Source organism: Tenebrio molitor, chromosome 5, assembly GCF_963966145.1.
Source record: "Tenebrio molitor chromosome 5, icTenMoli1.1, whole genome shotgun sequence".
NCBI classification, from domain to species: domain Eukaryota; kingdom Metazoa; phylum Arthropoda; class Insecta; order Coleoptera; family Tenebrionidae; genus Tenebrio; species Tenebrio molitor.
In genome coordinates this window covers 24948814-24968671 of record NC_091050.1, presented here as the reverse complement: position 1 = coordinate 24968671, position 19858 = coordinate 24948814, and the positions used below count along the sequence as shown (strand labels likewise).

At 36.8% G+C, this 19858-nt stretch overlaps 2 protein-coding genes across 2 annotated transcripts; one reads left to right on the top strand and one right to left on the bottom strand.

Annotated features, from left to right (window-relative positions):
- Positions 1-1393: 1393 nt before the first annotated feature.
- LOC138130450 (uncharacterized) lies at positions 1394-4794 on the top strand. Its single transcript, XM_069046921.1, has 3 exons — positions 1394-1944; positions 1988-2384; positions 4690-4794. Exons 1-3 carry the CDS (start codon positions 1394-1396, stop codon positions 4792-4794), a joined length of 1053 nt encoding a protein of 350 aa, XP_068903022.1.
- A 6416-nt stretch (positions 4795-11210) lies between these two features.
- Positions 11211-13279, bottom strand: LOC138131405 (protein Cep78 homolog). Its single transcript, XM_069048392.1, has one exon. The coding sequence runs from the start codon at positions 13101-13103 to the stop codon at positions 11316-11318; it is 1788 nt and encodes a 595-aa protein (XP_068904493.1). The 5' UTR covers positions 13104-13279; the 3' UTR covers positions 11211-11315.
- Positions 13280-19858: the final 6579 nt, after the last annotated feature.

The following is a 19858-nucleotide window of genomic DNA, read 5'->3' as shown; positions in this document are numbered from 1 at the left end:
TCAATATCTACTTAGTTGTTTGTCGGGGGAACCCTTGAACTTAGTGAAGGCTTTAACGTTGTCAGAAGAAAACTATCCGATAGCGTATAAGGCTCTTGTCGACCGATATGAGAACAAACGAAGGTTGTCATATCATTATTGGAACAACATTCAGGCATTGCCTAAGTTGAAATCAGAATCGTCACAGGGACTACGTGAAACAATCGACAAATTCACGGAAAATCGTTCAGCCTTGCTGGCCCTAAATTTATCGCATTCGTTAGAGGATTTCATGTGGCTACAACTTTTACTCGAAAAACTCGATCCCGAAACGCGGAAACAGTTTGAGGCCGAAATTCGCTCGTTAGGACCAGCCGATGTCCCGAAATATACTCAGCTGGCCGAATTCGTCGAAAGCCAGTGCCGAGTACTTGATTCGTTAGGGAATTGCAATCCAAAATCGTCGACAACTATCGCGTCGTCAAATCCCAAATCAAAAACAAAATCGGTTTTGCTCGTCGACTCGTCGTCGCCGTCGACAAATTGCTCCGTTTGTGCAGGAGACCACCACATATACAAATGTCCGGACTTTGTGTCAAAAACACCTCGCCAACGGTTCGAAGTGGTAAAGTCACGGCGCCTTTGTATCAATTGTCTTCGTTCGTCCCACCAATCAAAATCTTGTCCGTCGAAATCATCGTGTCGCTCTTGTATGGAAAAGCATCACACTATGCTTCATTTCAACAAAAATTCGACTCAAAATTCGTCAACAACTTCGCAGCCCTCCAGTTCAAATTCGATCGAAACAAATTCGTCAGCGCCGAACGTACCCAACTCGCAATTAACCACCTTGACCAGTTCGATCGGTAACAAAGTTGTTTTACTAGCAACCGCGGTCATCGAGGTAAAAGATATGCACGGCAATTTTCATCGCATCCGTGTCATTCTAGACAATTGTAGTCAGGGTAGTTTCATAACGCAGAAATGTCTTCGTCGTTTAGGGTTGCGGTTCACACCTTCGAAGATGCACGTGAAGGGAATTAATCCAGGCGCGGAATCCATTTCTCCTGGATTTTCAAAGTGTATAATTCGGCCGCGCAATTCCTCAATCGCGCAGCAAAAAATCATTGCGCATGTGTTGCCCAACATTACCGGCGATCAGCCGTCCAATCCCGTGGACATTAGTCGTTGGAAACACATTTCGAATTTGAACCTCGCGGACCCTGACTTTAATAGTCCACATCGTGTCGAAATGCTTCTCGGTGGTGACGTTTATGCCACTCTTCTTCGACCTGGTGTTTTGTTGGGTACAAACCCAGGTGAGCCCGCCGCGATAAATACCATATTCGGTTGGGTGATAAACGGCCCAGTAGATTTTCGCGTTCCATCGGTGGTAAACACTTATTGCACCATAATGGAGCCGGAACCATTAGAGGTCTCTTTGAAACGTTTGTGGGAACTTGAAGAAGTGCCCAACGAAAGCTTCGCGAATCCCGATGATATTCAATGCGAAAGACTTTATGCGGCTTCTGTGACGCGAGGTGAAAATGGCAGATACACGGTCGCGTTACCGTTCAAAATTCAGAAAACGGAATTCCCAAACTCCCGCGACATTGCGGTACGTCGATTTCTCCTGCTGGAAAATCGTTTAATTCGAAACCCGGCCTTGCAACAAGAATACGTCCAATTCATGCGGGATTATTTAGATTCGAATCACATGTCTCGTGCGCCTCCGCTACCTGAAAATTCGGTTCAAAATTATTACATCCCGCATCATTGCATCTTGAGACCGGACAGCAGTTCGACAAAATTGCGCGTTGTCTTCGACGCCAGCGCCAAAGCGTCGAACGGACAGTCACTTAATGACACCTTGTATTCTGGACCCAAGTTGTTGCAGGATATCGTCAAGGTGTTGTTAAAATTTCGTTTACATCGCGTCGTGTTCACTGCCGATATCCGCCAGATGTATCGACAAATTTTAATCTCTCCAAAAGATCGCGACTTTCAGCGTATTATTAGAAGAATACGTTTTGAATACCGTAACGTACGGTATTAGTTCGGCTCCTTTCTTAGCAATTCGTACACTTTTACAATTAGCTGATGACGAACAAGGGCGCTTCCCTGGCGCAGCTGAAATTCTCCGCACCGACGTGTACATGGATGACATTGTCACCGGTTGTCATTCGACGGCTGAGGCCCTTGAATTGCAAGACCAGCTAATAAAATTGTTGCAAATCGGACAGTTCGAATTAAGAAAGTGGGCAAGCAACTCGCCCCTCGTCGTCAATCATCTTGATCCGAATCTACGCCAGGTCACTCTCGAATTCGATCAGGACAAATCAAATTCGCCCATCAAAATTCTCGGCCTGCAATGGCTACCTTCTCCTGACACCTTTTCGTTTAAGGTAAATTTGAAAGATCGTGCTTGCACAAAACGAAACATTTTGTCCGAAGTTGCCCGAATTTTTGATCCGCTTGGTTTTCCGTTAACCTTTTTTGCGAAGCATTTAATACAACACCTATGGTGTCTTGGACTGTCCTGGGATGATGTTCCCCCACAAGAAGTAATTGACCGATGGGGACAGTACCTCGCTCAATTACCAGAGGTGTCGGAGATAAAAATAAATCGCCACTTGTCAATCGGGTCGCAGCTTTCGTGCGAACTACATGGTTTTTGCGACGCCTCAGAAATAGGGTTTGCGGCAGCGGTATATTTGCGTGTTACCACCGCGGACAATGAGGTGTCTGTCAATCTCGTGATGGCCAAAACAAAGGTTGCACCTTTGAAACGTAGATCGTTACCCCAATTGGAATTGTGCGGTGCTCAACTCCTTTCAAAATTAATCAAGTATGTGCGCTCCATCTATGAAAGCGTTTGTAGTTTTGCTTCCGTGACCGCCTGGACCGATTCGATGATCGTCTTAGGTTGGCTCCGTTCATCCCCTCATAGATGGAAAACATTCGTGAGTAACCGCGTAGCGTACATCCAAGAAGACATCCATCCCGGTGCCGATGGCGTAATCCGTGTCGCGACTGTCAAAACAAACGGCGGTAGCTTTCGACGGCCTGTCGTAAAATTGTGCCCTCTGCCTTCGCAGTAATAGAAAAATGCACCGCATTTTTGGCGGGCAGAATGTTGGCTTTTGTAAATAGTTAATTTGGTTCTTTTCATTTTTGTTTGGTTTTGTTCGGTTTAGTTTTAGCGCGTAGTTTAAGTTAGCTTTAAAATTCAATTCGAAAATAGTTGCACCCTCTGTCATTGGTTATTGCGCGTTAACCGATTCACAATTTCGTGCAAAATCGGGGTTGACGAAACCTCCCCCGCGAGTGAGGGACATTTTTGGAAGAAACGGAGACTTCGAATTTGACCATCCTTGTGAACACATCTAGTTTTCGTACTCATCGTCTCGTGTCGTGAAACCCACTTAATTGAAGTGGCACCGAAGTCCAAAATTATCGTTGAATTCCACCCATGCCAATCGGTCCATGGTCTCTTCGCGGTCCGCAAAAAAAGGTAAGTCAATTTTGATTTAACGAATTGTGGATCACGGAGAAAATCGAACAAAGCTCTTCGTTTAGGTAGGCTTAAGTCAACTAAAACTGACTTAAGTGCCCTGGAGACAAACAGACCACATTATATTTTAATAATGATGATATGAACAAATAATGCAAAAACAAGACAAATGTATATTACTAAGAAGACAATAAATTACAATAAAATAACGGGTGACTATTAAAATTTTCACTTAGGGTTAAAATTTAAAAATTCTGGATTTAGGTAACACATTGGTAGTTGAAATTCAAAAAGGTATATTATTAGGTATACTCATGTCATATCGTGAGGAAGTTCCTTAACATTGACACAGAACATAATAAAACACAACAAAGTCAAAATGTGTAGGCGAGACGCCGGTAATTATGTTGATTAGCACTGCACTATTACTTGATAGTAATATCCGTAATAGTGTATGTACTCCGGCAAAATTGCCGTGCCGCCGGGTGGTGGAGGGTTAAGTAGAATAAATTAAAAATTTGTATTTATTTTTAAAAAGATTAATGTGACGAGTGATATTGTATTTTATTTGCACAAATTTCTTTGATATTTGGCTTTATTGAAGAGAGCTGTAGCCTCATATCTGACTCGGCATCCAAGCGGGTACCTACGGTACTTGATTTTGGTGTAAACATATGAAGAAAATCCAGTTTCACAAAGATATGTGCTTACGAATGGTAAAAGGATGGAAAAAGCTTTCTTTGACAACTCTGTATACTCCTGTTTTAGGCTGCACCAAAATTCGACTACAGGCTGCTTTTCTAATATCTGTTTTAGGAAATCAAGTCTATTAGTTTTTCGTACTGTTGAGAGGATAAACTTTGGGGCTTTTAGGGTGCAGTGGGCACTAAGCGGCGGCTGCGGAGCCTCTGCGCATCTTTCGCTTTCGCGGAGCCTGCGGTTCCGCGGAACACACTTTGAAGAACGCTGTATAGCGCGTAGGTATAGATGCCAACAAGTTCAATAAATTCTAAGAAAAAAGAAAATCGTTGCCGATAATATATCTTTAATCTTTAACACTATAATGCAAATAGATGTCCGTTTCGTGTCACAACATAGCGGCACCCACGAAACAGTGTTGCTATGACACGTCCCTTTTGACAGTAAAACCTGTCATTAATTTTATAAGAAAAATATTACAATAATGGATAATTTAGATGAACTTGAGCGACAAAGAGCAGCAAATAGAGAACGACAAAGACGTAGGCGGGAACAAGGAAGCCAAGAAGAAAGAGATATCCAAAATGAGCGTAGAAGATTAAATTATCTGCAAAGTGATAGCGAAAGAGAGACACAAAATGTCAGTACTACGTTTTCTTGGAAACGATTAATTAATGTTATCCCCATTTACCTCAATTCCTGTACGCTTTTTTTAAATAGAAATGGTGAAACGTGAACATTTAGTTCTAAACTACAGCAGAATTTGAAAAAAACGGGAAATGTCCAAAAAATAACACTTTTTTTTAAATTTTTGATATATGTAGTTTGAATATGGTTTTTAGTAATAGGTTAGAATTATTTAACAGTATGTCAGTTTATAAACATTTTATTACAGTCTATTTTTTAATCAAAGAACAACGACCTGTTGATTTAGGTTTGTAAATATAAAATTTTACTAAACCTAGGGAATTTAATGATATCTATTGGCTACACCAGCCAACGTTTATCATTTTTAATGTCCTTGAAAGTACGCAAACTCGCAGCTAAAATTTGAACGTGTTATTAAAAATGCCTCGCAAAGTAAGACATTTATTAAACTCTCAAATTCGTTGTTATTAACTTTACTAACATGCTGCGCTACTAATATCTCTAATAACCTCAATTTTTATATGATAAGATGTTTCACCCTATGTCAAAAGTGTATAATGTCAGCTCTATTTTGGGTGTAAATTGCGGTGTTGTGGTTCTTTGATTAAAAAATAAACTACGTAGTTATAAAAACGTCAACAAGAAAAGTTTGGTTATGTTAATGGAGTTAATTCTCTTCTTTCCAAACAATAATTAACAATACCGTGCTCCTCTCTGGTCGTTAACAGTATGTATTCTTTTATGTTTCATATCTTTTTCTTGTTCAGTCATTTCGTGTAAGTAGGTAATTCTTTGAATGAAAGAATACGAATTTATTAAACTTAACTTTAAATTTGAAGTTTCAAATTTTTACGCCAACCTTAAAGTGAAAATTACTAGCCTCAGAACGGCAGTGCGGCAACTTGCAAACACTTTGACAGTGCGGGAGTTTAGTAAATGGATAGTACCGGGTGATCAAGAAGGACTGTTTAAGTTAGCAATACAATTAAGAACATTTTTTTATTCGGCTATTTACAACACTGCAACCGGTTATGTTTTGTGGGTTTATTTGACAGATATCTGACGTAGCATTATGAGAGTAAAAATTAACGGCAAAAAGAAATTAAAGTTGGAATTTGGAATAATAATCTAAAAATTAACTAAAGGACATTCTCGAAGTGCTCCCCATTTTGCTCCAAACATAAATTAACTCTTCTCTCGAACGATTCACCAGCATGTTTAATTTAATTTGAAATGTCAAATTTCACTTGTCACTGGGCGCGTTCAGCAGACGAAACAGTTTCAAAACTGTTTCACAATTGTCTGATGAACGTACCGCTCCATGTTTCGCTCCAAACGTAGCGCTACGGAGCGGACGGAGCGTACTTGCAACACCGCTCCATCGCTGCGCTACCAATGGAGCGATGTTTGCGTTTGCGCAGTACTCTTCTGAAATACCGTAAACGGCGCCAACACTTCAATATTAGAGAGTTTTCGCGTTACGTTCCGTTAAAATAACCGGTACGCTATTCGCAAGAAATTACCGTAATCGTTTATTGTAATAATGAATCGGTTACGCTATTGCCTAGCAACACCGGCGTTAGCGTACACGGTTATCTGAAAAACGTAACGCGAAAACTCTCTATTCATTCAGCTGTTTCGAGATAATTACCACACCACTTTAATAAATCCTGATCAGAGATAACGTCTCTGCCCTGTACATCGCACAAAAAGTGGGGTTATGTTATCACAGTATTTGACAGCTCAGAGCTCAGGGTAGCAAAACATAGCGTAACCGTTCAGCAGAATCCAGAATAAATTTGGAGCGGGTAGCATGGAGCGGAAAACAATTACCGCTCAACGCTCCAACCTGCTGAATGCGCCCACTGATGCGGCTGTCTCTGTGAAGCCGTCAACAACCGGAAGTTACTGCAGTTGTACCATTTAAAAATAAAATTCAGCATTACCAACTTAAACAGTCCTTCTTGATCACCCCGTACCTTTTTAAAAACATCTAGCATTTAATTGTTTAATTGGTTGCCTAAAATTAAACTAATTTAAAATGTACTATAATATGGCGGCCAAAAAATTTTAGCCGTCACCATCTTGACATTTACGTAAAGTGTAAATAAATCTTAAGGAACCGTAACCCCACTTTCGATTCCTGTTATTTTGACATGCTTATTGTTATTCTGCATTCTGTTTAAAGCTCAGACATTCAAAAAATCCGACATGACTGAAGAAAATTAGAGCAGTCGTACATAGACAACCTGAGGTAATGTCCAGTTTTGAAATTTACCACCCAAAAAATATCAATTATAATCAAGACGGTAATCGTAATGACAATAAAGTATGGATTACAATTTTTTTTTAAATGTTAGAAAATGACGGCTAAATTTTTTTGGCCGGCATGGTACCACATAGAATTCCTTTTTATCTTCTAATTATTATTATTATTGTTGACGGCTAACAGGCTTGACGCCCAATTAGAAGCCCTGCCAAAAAGAAAATGATACACAAAACACAATCACCACGCAACAACGATTACACAGAGAGCATCCCAGCACCCAGGCTACAACTACCGAGCACTCATCTGAGTAGGATCGCCCTGATTCACGAGGAGATGGAGAAGAATTTTTTGATTTGCAAAATGCTGCAACAAAAAATATCGATTATGCTTTTGATCATATTTCTTTTAAACAAAACTGGGTAGCACATTATTACCTAAAGTCCATTCACGTTGGATTTTCCTAGTCAAGTTCAAATAATTCAATATTGTGGCGGTGTGATTTTTACTTCAAAAATGCTTTAGCTGTGTATGTCACCAATACGGGCTGATAAAGTAACCAAGTCATTCGTAGACTGTACAGGTTATGTTATTCCCTGTCAGCAAAGAAAGTCATTTTTCAAATATTGTTATTAAACTTTTTAGAAGATAACAATAGGTAATAATACATCCATTTTGTTATCATTTGCACTAAAAATAGCGTCAGTTGTTAATCGGTATGATAGGATTAGGAACATACAATCGGTACCTAACTCCTACCTACTGGTGTTGTACTTTTCTGCTTGCGTTGTTGATTAAGTGAAAAAACCCTTAATGACTACATTTACTTAACCTTCTGCGACTAACATGATGAGTGATGAGGAACCAGAATAAGTTAGATATAGAAAATGAACCCAATAGGAAATTGTGTGAAGTTTCTTTCATTGGCAATAAAATTTCAGTTATTCAGTTCAGAGACACTTATACGTTTTGATTGTGGTTGTGACGTTTCAAGAATGTATTGTTACAAACCACAAAATAGTTACATACCACAAAAGAAAGGTGTATTTTGATTTTTAATGATTTTTTTCTAATATAAGTTTTTTCGATGTACATATTACCTTTAAAATAACGTTGTATTGTTAAAACTGCTCAATAAAGGTCGTAAATAGATTATAATCATGTTAATACATACAATATTAAAGGATTCTAACTAATTAATTTTCGAACTGAAGCTATTTTTTCTTGAGTCCGTATTAGCTTGCGGGTTTCGTCACATTACGTCAGTTGTGGAAGGTTAACGCAATTTTAAAATTAACCTTTTTTCTTTTCGCTATGGTAAAATCACCCAGGAATAGAATTCTATTAAAAAATCTGTGTCTTTATTTCACACGTCAAACTAACATTCAAAATTAAAGACGTCAAATAGCTCTCAATCGCTCTATCACGAATAAAACCTTGATAAAACACGATAATGTAAAAATTACTAGGAAAGGAGGCGCAGGCTTGCAACGTGACAACAATTTGGCAGGGAAAATCCAACGTGAATGGACTTTATATAATTTCCTGTTTGTGTTTGTTATTTGTTAGTTGCATTTATGATGATTTTTACGTTTTTTTATTAGGTAAGTACCTATATTGGGTGATTCAAAATAATTGTGGATAAGTATGGCAACTATATACGAAAATTTATGTGGCAACTGTGTGGGTAAGATAGAGTTGACATTTCTTTGGCAGTTCATAGTCGCACAATTTTGAAAATTGTCAAATCAATGTGCAATGGTATAAAAAAAATCAAATGCATGATTATGAAATGTCATACAAATGTCAACTCTACCCCACCCATACAGTTGCCATGTACATTTTCGTGCATAGTTGCCATATTTATCCACAATGACTTTGAATCACCCAATACATACAAGCTTAGTCACATAAGAGTTATTTCTGAAATTTTTGTAAACGCAACCCAAAATACACAGGCCCCTCACACGATATTTTATTTGATTCAAGTTAGTAATTTTGATTACTTTGCTTTGGCAACAAATGAAAAATTTATGGAAATGTCAAGATGACAGTAGGTATCTACCTTTATTATACCGCATCACACATTAACGCGAAAAATATTTTGAAAATGTGTCTCCTTAATCCATCTCAGATTTTCTTGCCTATAATAATGAGCATATTGACGATTTGCTTCCCCGTTACTACTAATTCTGGCCTCGTCGCTGTTTTTTTGAAAAAGTTCTCGTCCTCATTGATCTTTTGTTGCATGAACAAAATTGGACCCGTTTTGGAAAATCAATGGGCTTCAATTCTTGTACTAAAGGATGTGGTAGGGGTGACACTTATTCGCGCAAAGAATACACCCTACCGATGACTGATTTATACCCAGCTGTCTAGCTACAGATATTTCACTAAGATACAGGTTCTTCATCCACTGCCTGAAATACAGCTATTTCATTTTCAGGATTAGGAGTTGTCCTTTGATGCGATCTTCTATGTGAAGGATAATTCCGAATCAATTTTTTTTTCTAACATCCTAAATGTTTCAAGGACTGGGTGAATGCCATTCGGATACTTTTGGACGTAACGATCAATCGATCATGATGACAGTTAACCTCGCAACGAATTTTGTCAGACAAAGCAATCGTGGAGTACATGTTTAATTTTTTAAAGTTGATGAAGCAAGTGATATGTATTTTGGCTTGCATTAAAAAAAATCTCTTATGTGTATATACAACTGCCTTTATCCACTTGTTCTTTGGTCTTCCTTTCTTTTTCTTTCCCTACTGTCTTCCTCTGTATATGGCTTGTTTTGTGAGCCTATTTTCTAACTCTAATAATTCCAACACATAAGAACAAATTGGTTCACAAAATAAGATTGTGACGACGTCCATGTTTTAACAAACGAACTATACCGGGACATTTTTTTAACTCTGAACATAGTCCATATTTATTCCCTATGTTCAATTTTAAAAAACACAGATCAATGCATTGTGAGTTGCTATGCAACCAACTATACCGAACACCAGAGATTTTGAAATAATGTTAAAAATTGTTCCATTATGTGTATTTCTTCTTCAAACAACTTGACCATTTTGTTAATCTGTCAATTACTTATTTTCGTTACCTTGGTTACGTGATTACATACATGCATTAACCTGTGTTTTTTTAAAACTGAACATAGGGAATAAGTATGGGCTATGTTCAATGTTAAAAAAAATGTCCCGGTATTTTAACAAATATTAGATAATCACGGGTAAATCAAACACACAACTGATTCTAAGTGACATTAATTTTCATTTAAGTAATATATAGCAAGAGCATAAACATGTAAATATACTACAAATATTTAGGGTAGGTACTAAATAAAACTTGAAGACGTGATATCTTTGTTACCACACCTAGTGTATATTTAATTCTGCTACCTATATAATTTATAAGATATAAGACGCAAACCTCCTGTGAATTTCTTAGTACGTATTTTATTTAAGTCAAAAGCATAAAAATTATCTTCACATGCTTTTTTTGTAAAGAACAGTGGCAATCAGGAAGTCTCAAGTGTCCGTCTTCCCATTTATATGCAGATCCAGCCACATTCTGATTCGAGACATCTCAAAGTAAGACGCAAGATTTATTAATTTGCATATTCGTCTGTTGAGCTCAGAGTTGTTTGAAGTCTACTACGACGTTCCTTAAATTATTCATAACATTGTCACCCCATGTATCTAAAGTATAACTATCCCTTTCCATTAATCGGTTTCCTCAATTCAAAGCTTCTGATAACCAATTACCAATTCAATACTCCAAACAGTTATGAGGTTTGAACAGTAGAATCGCTATTAAACGAATAAAACAAACAAATGTGTAAATCTCAGGGGTTGTTATGCAATCTCAGAAAAATATTCAATTTACGAGAGATTTATCGCCGAGTCGAATCTCCACTAGCTAATATAGTTATATTTTTATGTAACAAATGGTGTCTGTCAGAAGGTTACTATTGGAACGAGTTGATAAATCATAGTCATTATTAAAAACCAGAGATAAATAGCTGCAATCACACCACCAGACAAAATACAGCAACCGACAAGACTAACAAGTTACAAGTACTCACAAAATGAGGCATTTTGTTGGGAAAACAGTTTATTCAACATCAAATTTTGAAATCAAGTTGTTTGTTACAGTTACGCAAGAAAGGGCTTAAATTTTAATAATGCTCGCTTTACACGATCACTTCTTCTTTTTCACGTGTTTATCAGTAATGTAATATTTAGAAGTGTTCGGACGATTCATAAATTTCAGAGGCAAGTTGTTGTTATTCTTCAAATTTTCCATAAACTTAAATAACGAAATTTGACTATCCGTCATGTCATAACCATTCGTCAACTTCCCCTCGTCGTCCACGCTTTTTCCTTCATCCTGTACATAATCCAACAAACTCTCATCATCCAAACTTTCATCGTCGCCACCATCGTTTCCAACTAACTTTTCGAAAATCGTGCAAGCCACGTCGCCATTTAACTTGTAACCGTTCTTCTCGTGATAGCCGTTTATTTTCACGCCGTTCTTGACGCCGTTCTTTTTTTTAACGCCGTTCTTTCTGCAGATTTTATTAAGCATCTCCATCGGTGTTGCATCTTGATTTTCCTTCCGTGCCACGTCCTCGATTACACTTAAGTTAGCTTTCGGCTTTATTTGCACCTGAATTCCGTTAAATTCGTCGAGCTTCCGTTTCAGTTCTTCGTTGATTTTTTCCGTTTCCCTCCTTCTTGAAATTTCTTCCTGCAGCAGACTACTTAATTCCATCACCTTTTTCTCGATGTTTGTTTCCTGCTGTTTGTTTTTGTTGGGGATGTTTTCGGACGTTTTAGCCCTGCGGACCGGTTTGTCAGTCATGCTGATTTTGGAACCAAAATGTCTGAAGGGTGCTGATTTGGCCTTGTGCACCTGCGGACTTTTCACCGATGTGAAATTGGACATGGTATCCATGGCGGACTCGCAGGTCAGGGTGAAACTGGTGTTGCACCACTGATATTCGGAGTTGCCGTCTGCGTGTTTCTGTTTCAGAATGTCAAGGATTTTTTCGACCGTCGCAACGGATAATTCTTCGTTTACTCTGAAATCGGCGATTTCTAGCGACTGGCTGTATTCGACCAGGTCGATAATCCTCATCCCCATGTTTTCTGTTATTCCGCATTTCTGCATATCTAAAGCTTTCATCCATAAATCATCATCCAATTCATTCAGAATAAAATCAAGTCCATTATCACCGATCAAAGGGTTTCCATTTAGTGTTATCCTTTTAATACCCCGCATCACCTGGATATTAGGATCCGAATACCTCAATGAATTATGCCAGCTCTCGCAATATCTGTTGATTTGTTGATATTTAATTAGTTTGGCTAAATGTTCGCCACTTTGGGCTGTTAATCCACATCCGCTCAGGTTCAACACCTCGATATTGGGGGCGAACCGTACGTAGGCGCAGACGATTTGACATCCGGCATCGCAGATCCGGCAACGACTCAAGGTCAGAGTTTTCAAAGTCTTGTTCTTTTGCAACGCCTTCATCAGCGGCTCCAGATACTGGGCGAACATCGGCACTCCGTCGAACTCTAGACAGGTCAGGACTTGAGTGTTTCTTACCGTGCAGGACAACGATTTCAGCAATGATTTCAAGATAAAAGCCGTCCACAGCGAACCGGATCGTCTCTTCATCTGACGTAATTTCTCTTCAGTGTCGACATCATGTAAAAATTGACAATTACCTAATCTACTTTTTATAGCGATAACATGGAGACTGGTGTCGTGCCTGAGGGCATTTATCACTGGACTCCATTCTTCCACTTTCAACCGGTCAGCCACAAAATTCAGAACGGTTTGACATTTCGGCTTTGCTGGCTTCACCACCGGGGCGGGAGTGCTGTTTAGTCGGCGACACAGCTCGGTGTACCACACGTAGAAGATGTTTACCGGTTTCTGGTTGTTGATAATGGAAGGATTTTTCTGATATGGCATTTTATGGTCAAATTTTCAGTTTAATTTGGGACGATTCGAGTTTTTTCAACAAAAATCAACATGAATGAATGATTTTATAAACTTGACAAACAACAAAATAAGTGATTGACATTTGTAAATTATTTTTTTTTGACAATGCTTGCACAGATCACTGAAGTCAATTTTGAAAAACAATCCTAGCCGACTTAGGGAGTCATTCACGAAACCGGGTAAGGCTCGATAATACATTGCAAATTCAAAACCATGACAACTTATATCGTTGAAGCATTAGATGTGCCGTTTCGTTAACGATGTCCAAATTATCTGTGTTTCGTGAATTTACTCCTCTTTCAATAACTAGAAAGTGCGATACAATACAATGGAAGAATATATTGATTTGACAATCATTACCGTCTAGTTTGAGGTTTTGAACAAATTCATATCAGAATTTAGTACAAGGCTAATGAATCGATTATACTCCGTCCAGCGAGAGATTGGGAGATTTTAAATTGTAGACTTGTTTCCCAACACTACAAAATGCACTAGAATATATCAATTAGAGCATAAATTCAGAGTAAAAATTGTTACTACTTGAAGGTAAATAAATAAATAATTTACGCTAGGTAGTACTTTCTCTGCGTAGAATTTAGTGATTTTTATGTCAACCAATCTCTCGTTGGACAAACTATAATATATGTATAAAGTTAATCAATCGTTATGAGTATGCGTACCTATGCCCAATAAATTACTGTTGATTATTTTATACAGGGTGTCCCAAAAACGGCGTACTAACGATGCACTACGGTGTATAAGAGATTACCGTAAACGCCAGAAAAATGTTTAAAAAATTCTATTGGACTTATTTGCTGATTTGGCGATCTTTGAAAGTGGCACTTAACAGGTCAATTATTTCGAAATATATGTATTAAATTGTCACGACAGCTATCTCTAATCGTACATATTATCACAAAAGTACAAGATCACTCACTGCCAATATCTAATCCTGCATAATAGAGAATTTAGAAGCTTTGGAAATCGAAAAAATTATTTTAAATCCACTACGGTAACATTGTAAGGTAATGATGTACGAGTATATCTTTGTTTACATTGTATTACCCTTAAATAAAACAATAATTGATTTTTTTTGTCTGAAAATTGTTTTCCATATTTTTTTCATGGATACAGGGTGATTTACGAGGAATAATGAGCCCGACGGAATAGAAAATGCAACCCGCAATTCATCAGGAGAAAAACCCGGACATTTACCGCTTCGATGTCCGGCTTTTTGTTGCAATGTATTGTGGGTTGCATTTTCTATTCCGTCGGGCTCATTATTCCTCGTAAATCACCCTGTATTTAAACATCCTCGATAAGGTAGTAAGTAGTTAGTACGCCAATTTTGGGACACCTGTATTTTATTTTTATTTATCCCTTAGATTTTTATTTAATGTGTTTTGTTTTTTACTGAAATTTTCGACGTTAGGCGATAGCAATCAAAACAGGAAGAATCAAATTACTTTATTTCAAATTAGTTTAACTTGCTTAAAACTATGAAAACAAATTAATTTGAATCAACAATAGTCTTCTCTGATAATTTCGAACAATAATACAAAGTGTCTATAAAAGAACGTAGGTAGTACGGTCGGTAGACAAATATAACTGGGACACTTAAAATTTCATCTATGTAAATCAGACTATTGAATTTCAATATATTTGCCAGTGTCTATATAATATGTTATGCCAAAGTTAACCTATTTGTGATGAAGCCATAATTAAACGATGCAAATTTGTAAATTTTGACTTACGTGATTGTCATTTTTGTCCCAGTTTTATTTGTCCATCCATTGTACCTATAGTAAATCCATTTTTGTAATGACGAACTAGCTGGAACTTTTTTTTGTTGGATTTTTTTACAAAATAAATAAAAATTGGACAGTTCGCAACAATTTAAATTGTCACTGCCATAATGAGTGAATTTCCAAAACGGAGAAGAGCATCACTAAGCAAGCAGATGAAGCAGCACATTTTAAAGGTTTTCAACAAACTAAAAGGAATAACACATGGAGATTATGGAAACGTAATGAAAAAGTACAAAATTGTAGAAGCAAATGATGTAACCCACAACCTAACTTTTTAAAAGCCAAAATTTGCGGTAAAAAGATGTGTTCACAAGACAAAAGTTACTAAATTTAGTAACTTTAGTTCGTCATTACAAAAATGAATTTACTTACTATATATCAAGAGTTCTGTGTAATTCAAATATATTTGATTTTTGCCGCTCTGTAACATATTGTGATACCAAGTAGAAAAACAGAGGTTAGGTATATTCTATTTTTTTTTTAAATCAGCTGTCAGTGTCAAAACTTTGTAAAAGACCAGACTGTGTTACCCTAAAACCTGTACTTTCCGACCAACTGTATAACAATTCCCCCCACGTCAAAATTGAGGTTATGTCTGTCAGTCTGTCTAACGTAATTGAAATGTCGAACGTAGTCAGTGTTAAAAGTTTCAATGAATGTAGGTACTATTACGATCATAAAATTTTGGACATCAAACTTCTGTCACATTAAAAAAATTACTCTAAATCATGCTTTATTGAAACTGTCACATGAAAGATGAAATTGTTGTCAATTTGACACCGGTTTAAAATATAATTTTTTTAATATGCGAGTACATTTGGGTATTTGTTTTATATTTTTTATTAATTAGGTAAAACCTCGTTCTATTCCATTTGTCTGATTGTTACAACTTTTTGAATATTATCTCGATAAATCTGACATTCGCATTTTCAAAATTGACACAATCAAAATACATAAAGGTCGTTTTAGAATGTATGACAGCACGATGACATTAGTGTCCAAAATTTTTTGATCGCAATAGTACATACCTACTTGTATTTAAGGAGTATTTTATAGAGCATGTAAGTACTTTCGTTTAGGTACAGTGGCGAGCACGGAATTTCGCACACATTGGACATTTCACTGACATAATTTTATTAAAATGAGATACTGGCGGCAGTTTCGTGACAGTTTAGGTGAAACATCAGTCATGATCACATATATCAGGATTGATTATAATGACCATAAAGCTTAGACTAGATAGTTTTTTTTAATGACATACAAATAGGTGTGCGAAATTCCGTGCTCCCCACTGTACATTGAAGTGGACTTTGGAACACAACGATTTTTTGTAATGAAACACAGTTGCAGTTTAAACAATGAAGAAAACATTATTTTTTTCGGGGTTGAATGTATTTTGTCGTTTTAAAGCCATCACATATGATTGCAGACGTCCCACGTACTATTGGGGACAAAATACTTTGGTCGTCAAAGTCAGTTGACTGACATAAAGTTGTAAAGCAAGCATTAGGACGGTTAACCTTATTTTTTACTACTGTCAACCACTGTCACTGTCAAACTCATCATTGCAAAATGTTAAATACCGAAAAATGAACAACTGAAGGAGATATTCCTAGGAGGAAAAATTGAAAAGGTTTCCACAAGGTAATTTGGCCCATGGACAATCCCCCAGAAACAAGGGAGATGATTCTAAATTTTTGAATGGTGGAAGGTGCCATATTTTTGACAAGAGAAAAGTCAATAATTTGAAATTGTCATCACTATTGACTTGACGTTAATGCTTGGTTTACATTAATTTGTTTTGAAGTGACAGAAGAATGACGACCAAAGTATTTTGTCCCCAATAGTATCTATTTTAGAAAAGTATTTACGGAAATAAATGAGAATTTAGAAAATAGGTATTTAATACGACACATTGAATATGTTTGACGCTTTCTCACAAATCGCCTTTTTACTCAATTCAGGGTTGTCATCTTTCAACTCTTCGCAGTACCGAATCAGGGCCATTTTTTCATTCACTGTGCACTACGAAGGCACCTTTTCAAATTTTGTTCTTTAATTTTTCAACGCAAACGCAAATGACAATTATGCGCAATGACAGCGCCGATGACCTTGCACGGCTCGACGTTGCCAACCTATATTGTGAAATGCACTTTCAATTGCTCATACCAACTTGACAACACTTTGTCAGCTGATTTAAAAAAAAATGGACTGTATAATTTGTTTCAAAATCAAAAATCCACCAACACTGTATTCTACATCGAAAATACAATCGACAACGTCGCCAACTTTTGTTTTTAGTGTGTTTGCAAGTGTCGGAAAAAGTGGGGTTATGAAAGAAAACTGTTGATAATCGTTTTGGTCGTATTCTAGTTCATCTTGTTTTATTTATTCTCATTTTATTTTTCACTCGAAACGTATGAAATGGTAGCTACCACCTTTTTGTACATAATAGTTATTTTGTATTACGTAAATAAACTCAACAGTTCGATGTAAAATTTTGGCGGAATGTTGGGCCAACCCAAAAAAATGACACTTATTCTAGGGATTTCTTTGTTTCTGCCAACATAATTCAACAGGTGGTGGATTTTTGATTTTGAAACAGATTATAAGTCCATTAATAACAGGTCTTTAATAAAGACTGTTGCAAGATGAAAATCGTTGTCTGCGCTGATCTTATTATAGTCTCTGCAATACGTTATTTGGTGAGACTAGAGGCGCTGTAGGTCTGGGACTTACGGAAAACTGTAAATTGACGTTTGGCGTTTTCATCACAGGTTTTCGCATTCGCTGTTAACATTAAACATCAAATAAACGCGTTGAAAATGTCAGAAATCAAAGTTCGTGGCAGAACATCTCAATAAAAATAGTTTTTATGAATATTCTTGACCGAAAAAAAATATACCTAAGTACTCTACCTACAGGACATTGGTCGGTGTTCTTTTCAAAGCGAAAGTGTCAGTGCAGAGACCTATTATTCCTCAGCTTATAGTGCCATCTCGTAGCGTTTTTAGGTTGACCGGCAGACTAGAAGTAGAAAATCAGCGCAGACAACGATGAAAATTAACTAGAATATAGAAAAATCGAAGAAAATCACAAGCCAAACAACTAAGACGTCGAACTCACATCTGACGTTAAGATTGAATCATTTGACTGTTGACATCTGATTTGACGGCTTCAGCGGCCCGACATACAGCGTGTCTATAAATGATTGTGGGATGAAAGTAGGCTTTGAAACTGTGCCGACTCTTTCACCAGAAATCAAATAATATTAGTCTGATCTACGATGTGCAACCCCCAAACTGGTTTTACTGGTTACCTATTGCCTAACTTGACAAAATTGATGCTTACAAAAAAAAATAAATAAAAATAAGAAGAGACCAGTCTAGTAAGGGATGTGCTTCTAAGTGATCTCTATTTTCAACTACATCTTCCATCACCTTGGGACGACCTGATGATTTCAATTACAATTCGATGTATGTGAGCTGCGAGGGACTTTTCCAAAACATTTTGGTCCAGGTAGTTGGCTAAAAATTCTTCTTTGCAAGCTTGAACTCTGTATGTCCATTCCTCGTGTCTTTTAACACCGTTGCGGTAATAAGACGTTGCGGTAATCATAAGGAACTCATTTTGTTCAAGTGTGAAGACCATTTTAGCAATTACTTCTACAATATTTGCGAGGTTATAAAATTATTCTGATTTTTAAAATAAAAACAGTTAAATACCACCGGAAATTATGTACCTTTGGAAGATACTTTTCTTTTAAGAATAAATAGACCAGGAACGCAAGAAACAACAAAACCGGACTTCGAAAGCGGAAATGGGGTTAAGTATAAGTTGACTTTTTGTTGACATGTTGTGAATATTTGACAATTTGCAATTAGTAATGGATGAATTTATTTAAAGGGGGTGGCAAATTCAAGAAAAAAAAATAGGGGGTTTCCATTTAAAAAAAGTATCGATGACGTCATCACTCGAAAACAAATGACTGCTTGGAATTTTCTTTGATACTAAAACATGTATTTTTCTAAACTAAAATTGACCTGTCCAAAGATTTTTTTTTAATTTTTGTTTAATTTTTTAAGGAATTTCTTCCATACTTTTTTACCTTTCACTGTATCTAGTTTGATACAATAAAATTATACAACGTGTTTCACGTAAGAGTACGAGTGTAGCCGACGTTAATAAATGACCTAGCCCAGCTCAAATAAATTTGGTAAGTAACAATGCCGGCGGACCTTAGGACCGAGTCAGTTTGTACAAATTTGCATGTATGTACACAGTCATCTTACCGTTTTAGCTTCAAAAAAGTGTGTTTATTTGCAAAATTTTGCCCTACCAAGTTGTTTAGAAGTTGAAGGGAATTTAGTATAGAGTTTGTGAAATAAATTGCGGCATTTTTTTCTTGAATTAAAGCCGTCAACTTGGTGGAAGTTAAACCCAAACCTAACTTTTGTGGAATAGTCGAACTAAGAAATATCGTGGGTTAACGGGTAGGTATTTAAATATGCTTAGTAGGTATTGTGTAACAGGCTGTACAACTAGTCTTTAAAAAATGCACAAAACAAGTATTAAGTGGTGTTAAGTGTTTTTAAATTTCCCAGAAATGAATTGCGCAAACAAACAATCCCTCGAAAAGGTTATATGTATACCTTCAGTTTCAAGTGTGGTCTATCAATTACATTTTAGTTCTGATGATATCATATCATTTTATATGATCAACATTTGCAATCTGATGGAAGCTGTAATAAAAAGCCCCCGACTAAAAGATGCTGCTGTTCCTAGCGTGTTTCCTAATTTAGCATCTTATCTATCAAAGGCAGCAATTAAAGAGAGAACTGATCCAGAGTTTAGGTGTGAAACAATTTGTAAAAGGCAGATATCTATATAAATAAAAATTGGTAACGGTAAGTTTGA

Bases quoted from the DNA above. Each gene is read 5' to 3' on its own strand.
- LOC138130450 (XM_069046921.1), top strand. From the start codon at position 1,394: ATGGAGCCGGAACCATTAGAGGTCTCTTTGAAACGTTTGTGGGAACTT. The intron at 1,945-1,987 runs GTATCGACAAAT...CGCGACTTTCAG, and splicing joins ACTGCCGATATCCGCCAGAT to CGTATTATTAGAAGAATACG. The intron at 2,385-4,689 runs GTAAATTTGAAA...TGGATAATTTAG, and splicing joins CTGACACCTTTTCGTTTAAG to ATGAACTTGAGCGACAAAGA.
- LOC138131405 (XM_069048392.1), bottom strand. From the start codon at position 13,103: ATGCCATATCAGAAAAATCCTTCCATTATCAACAACCAGAAACCGGTA.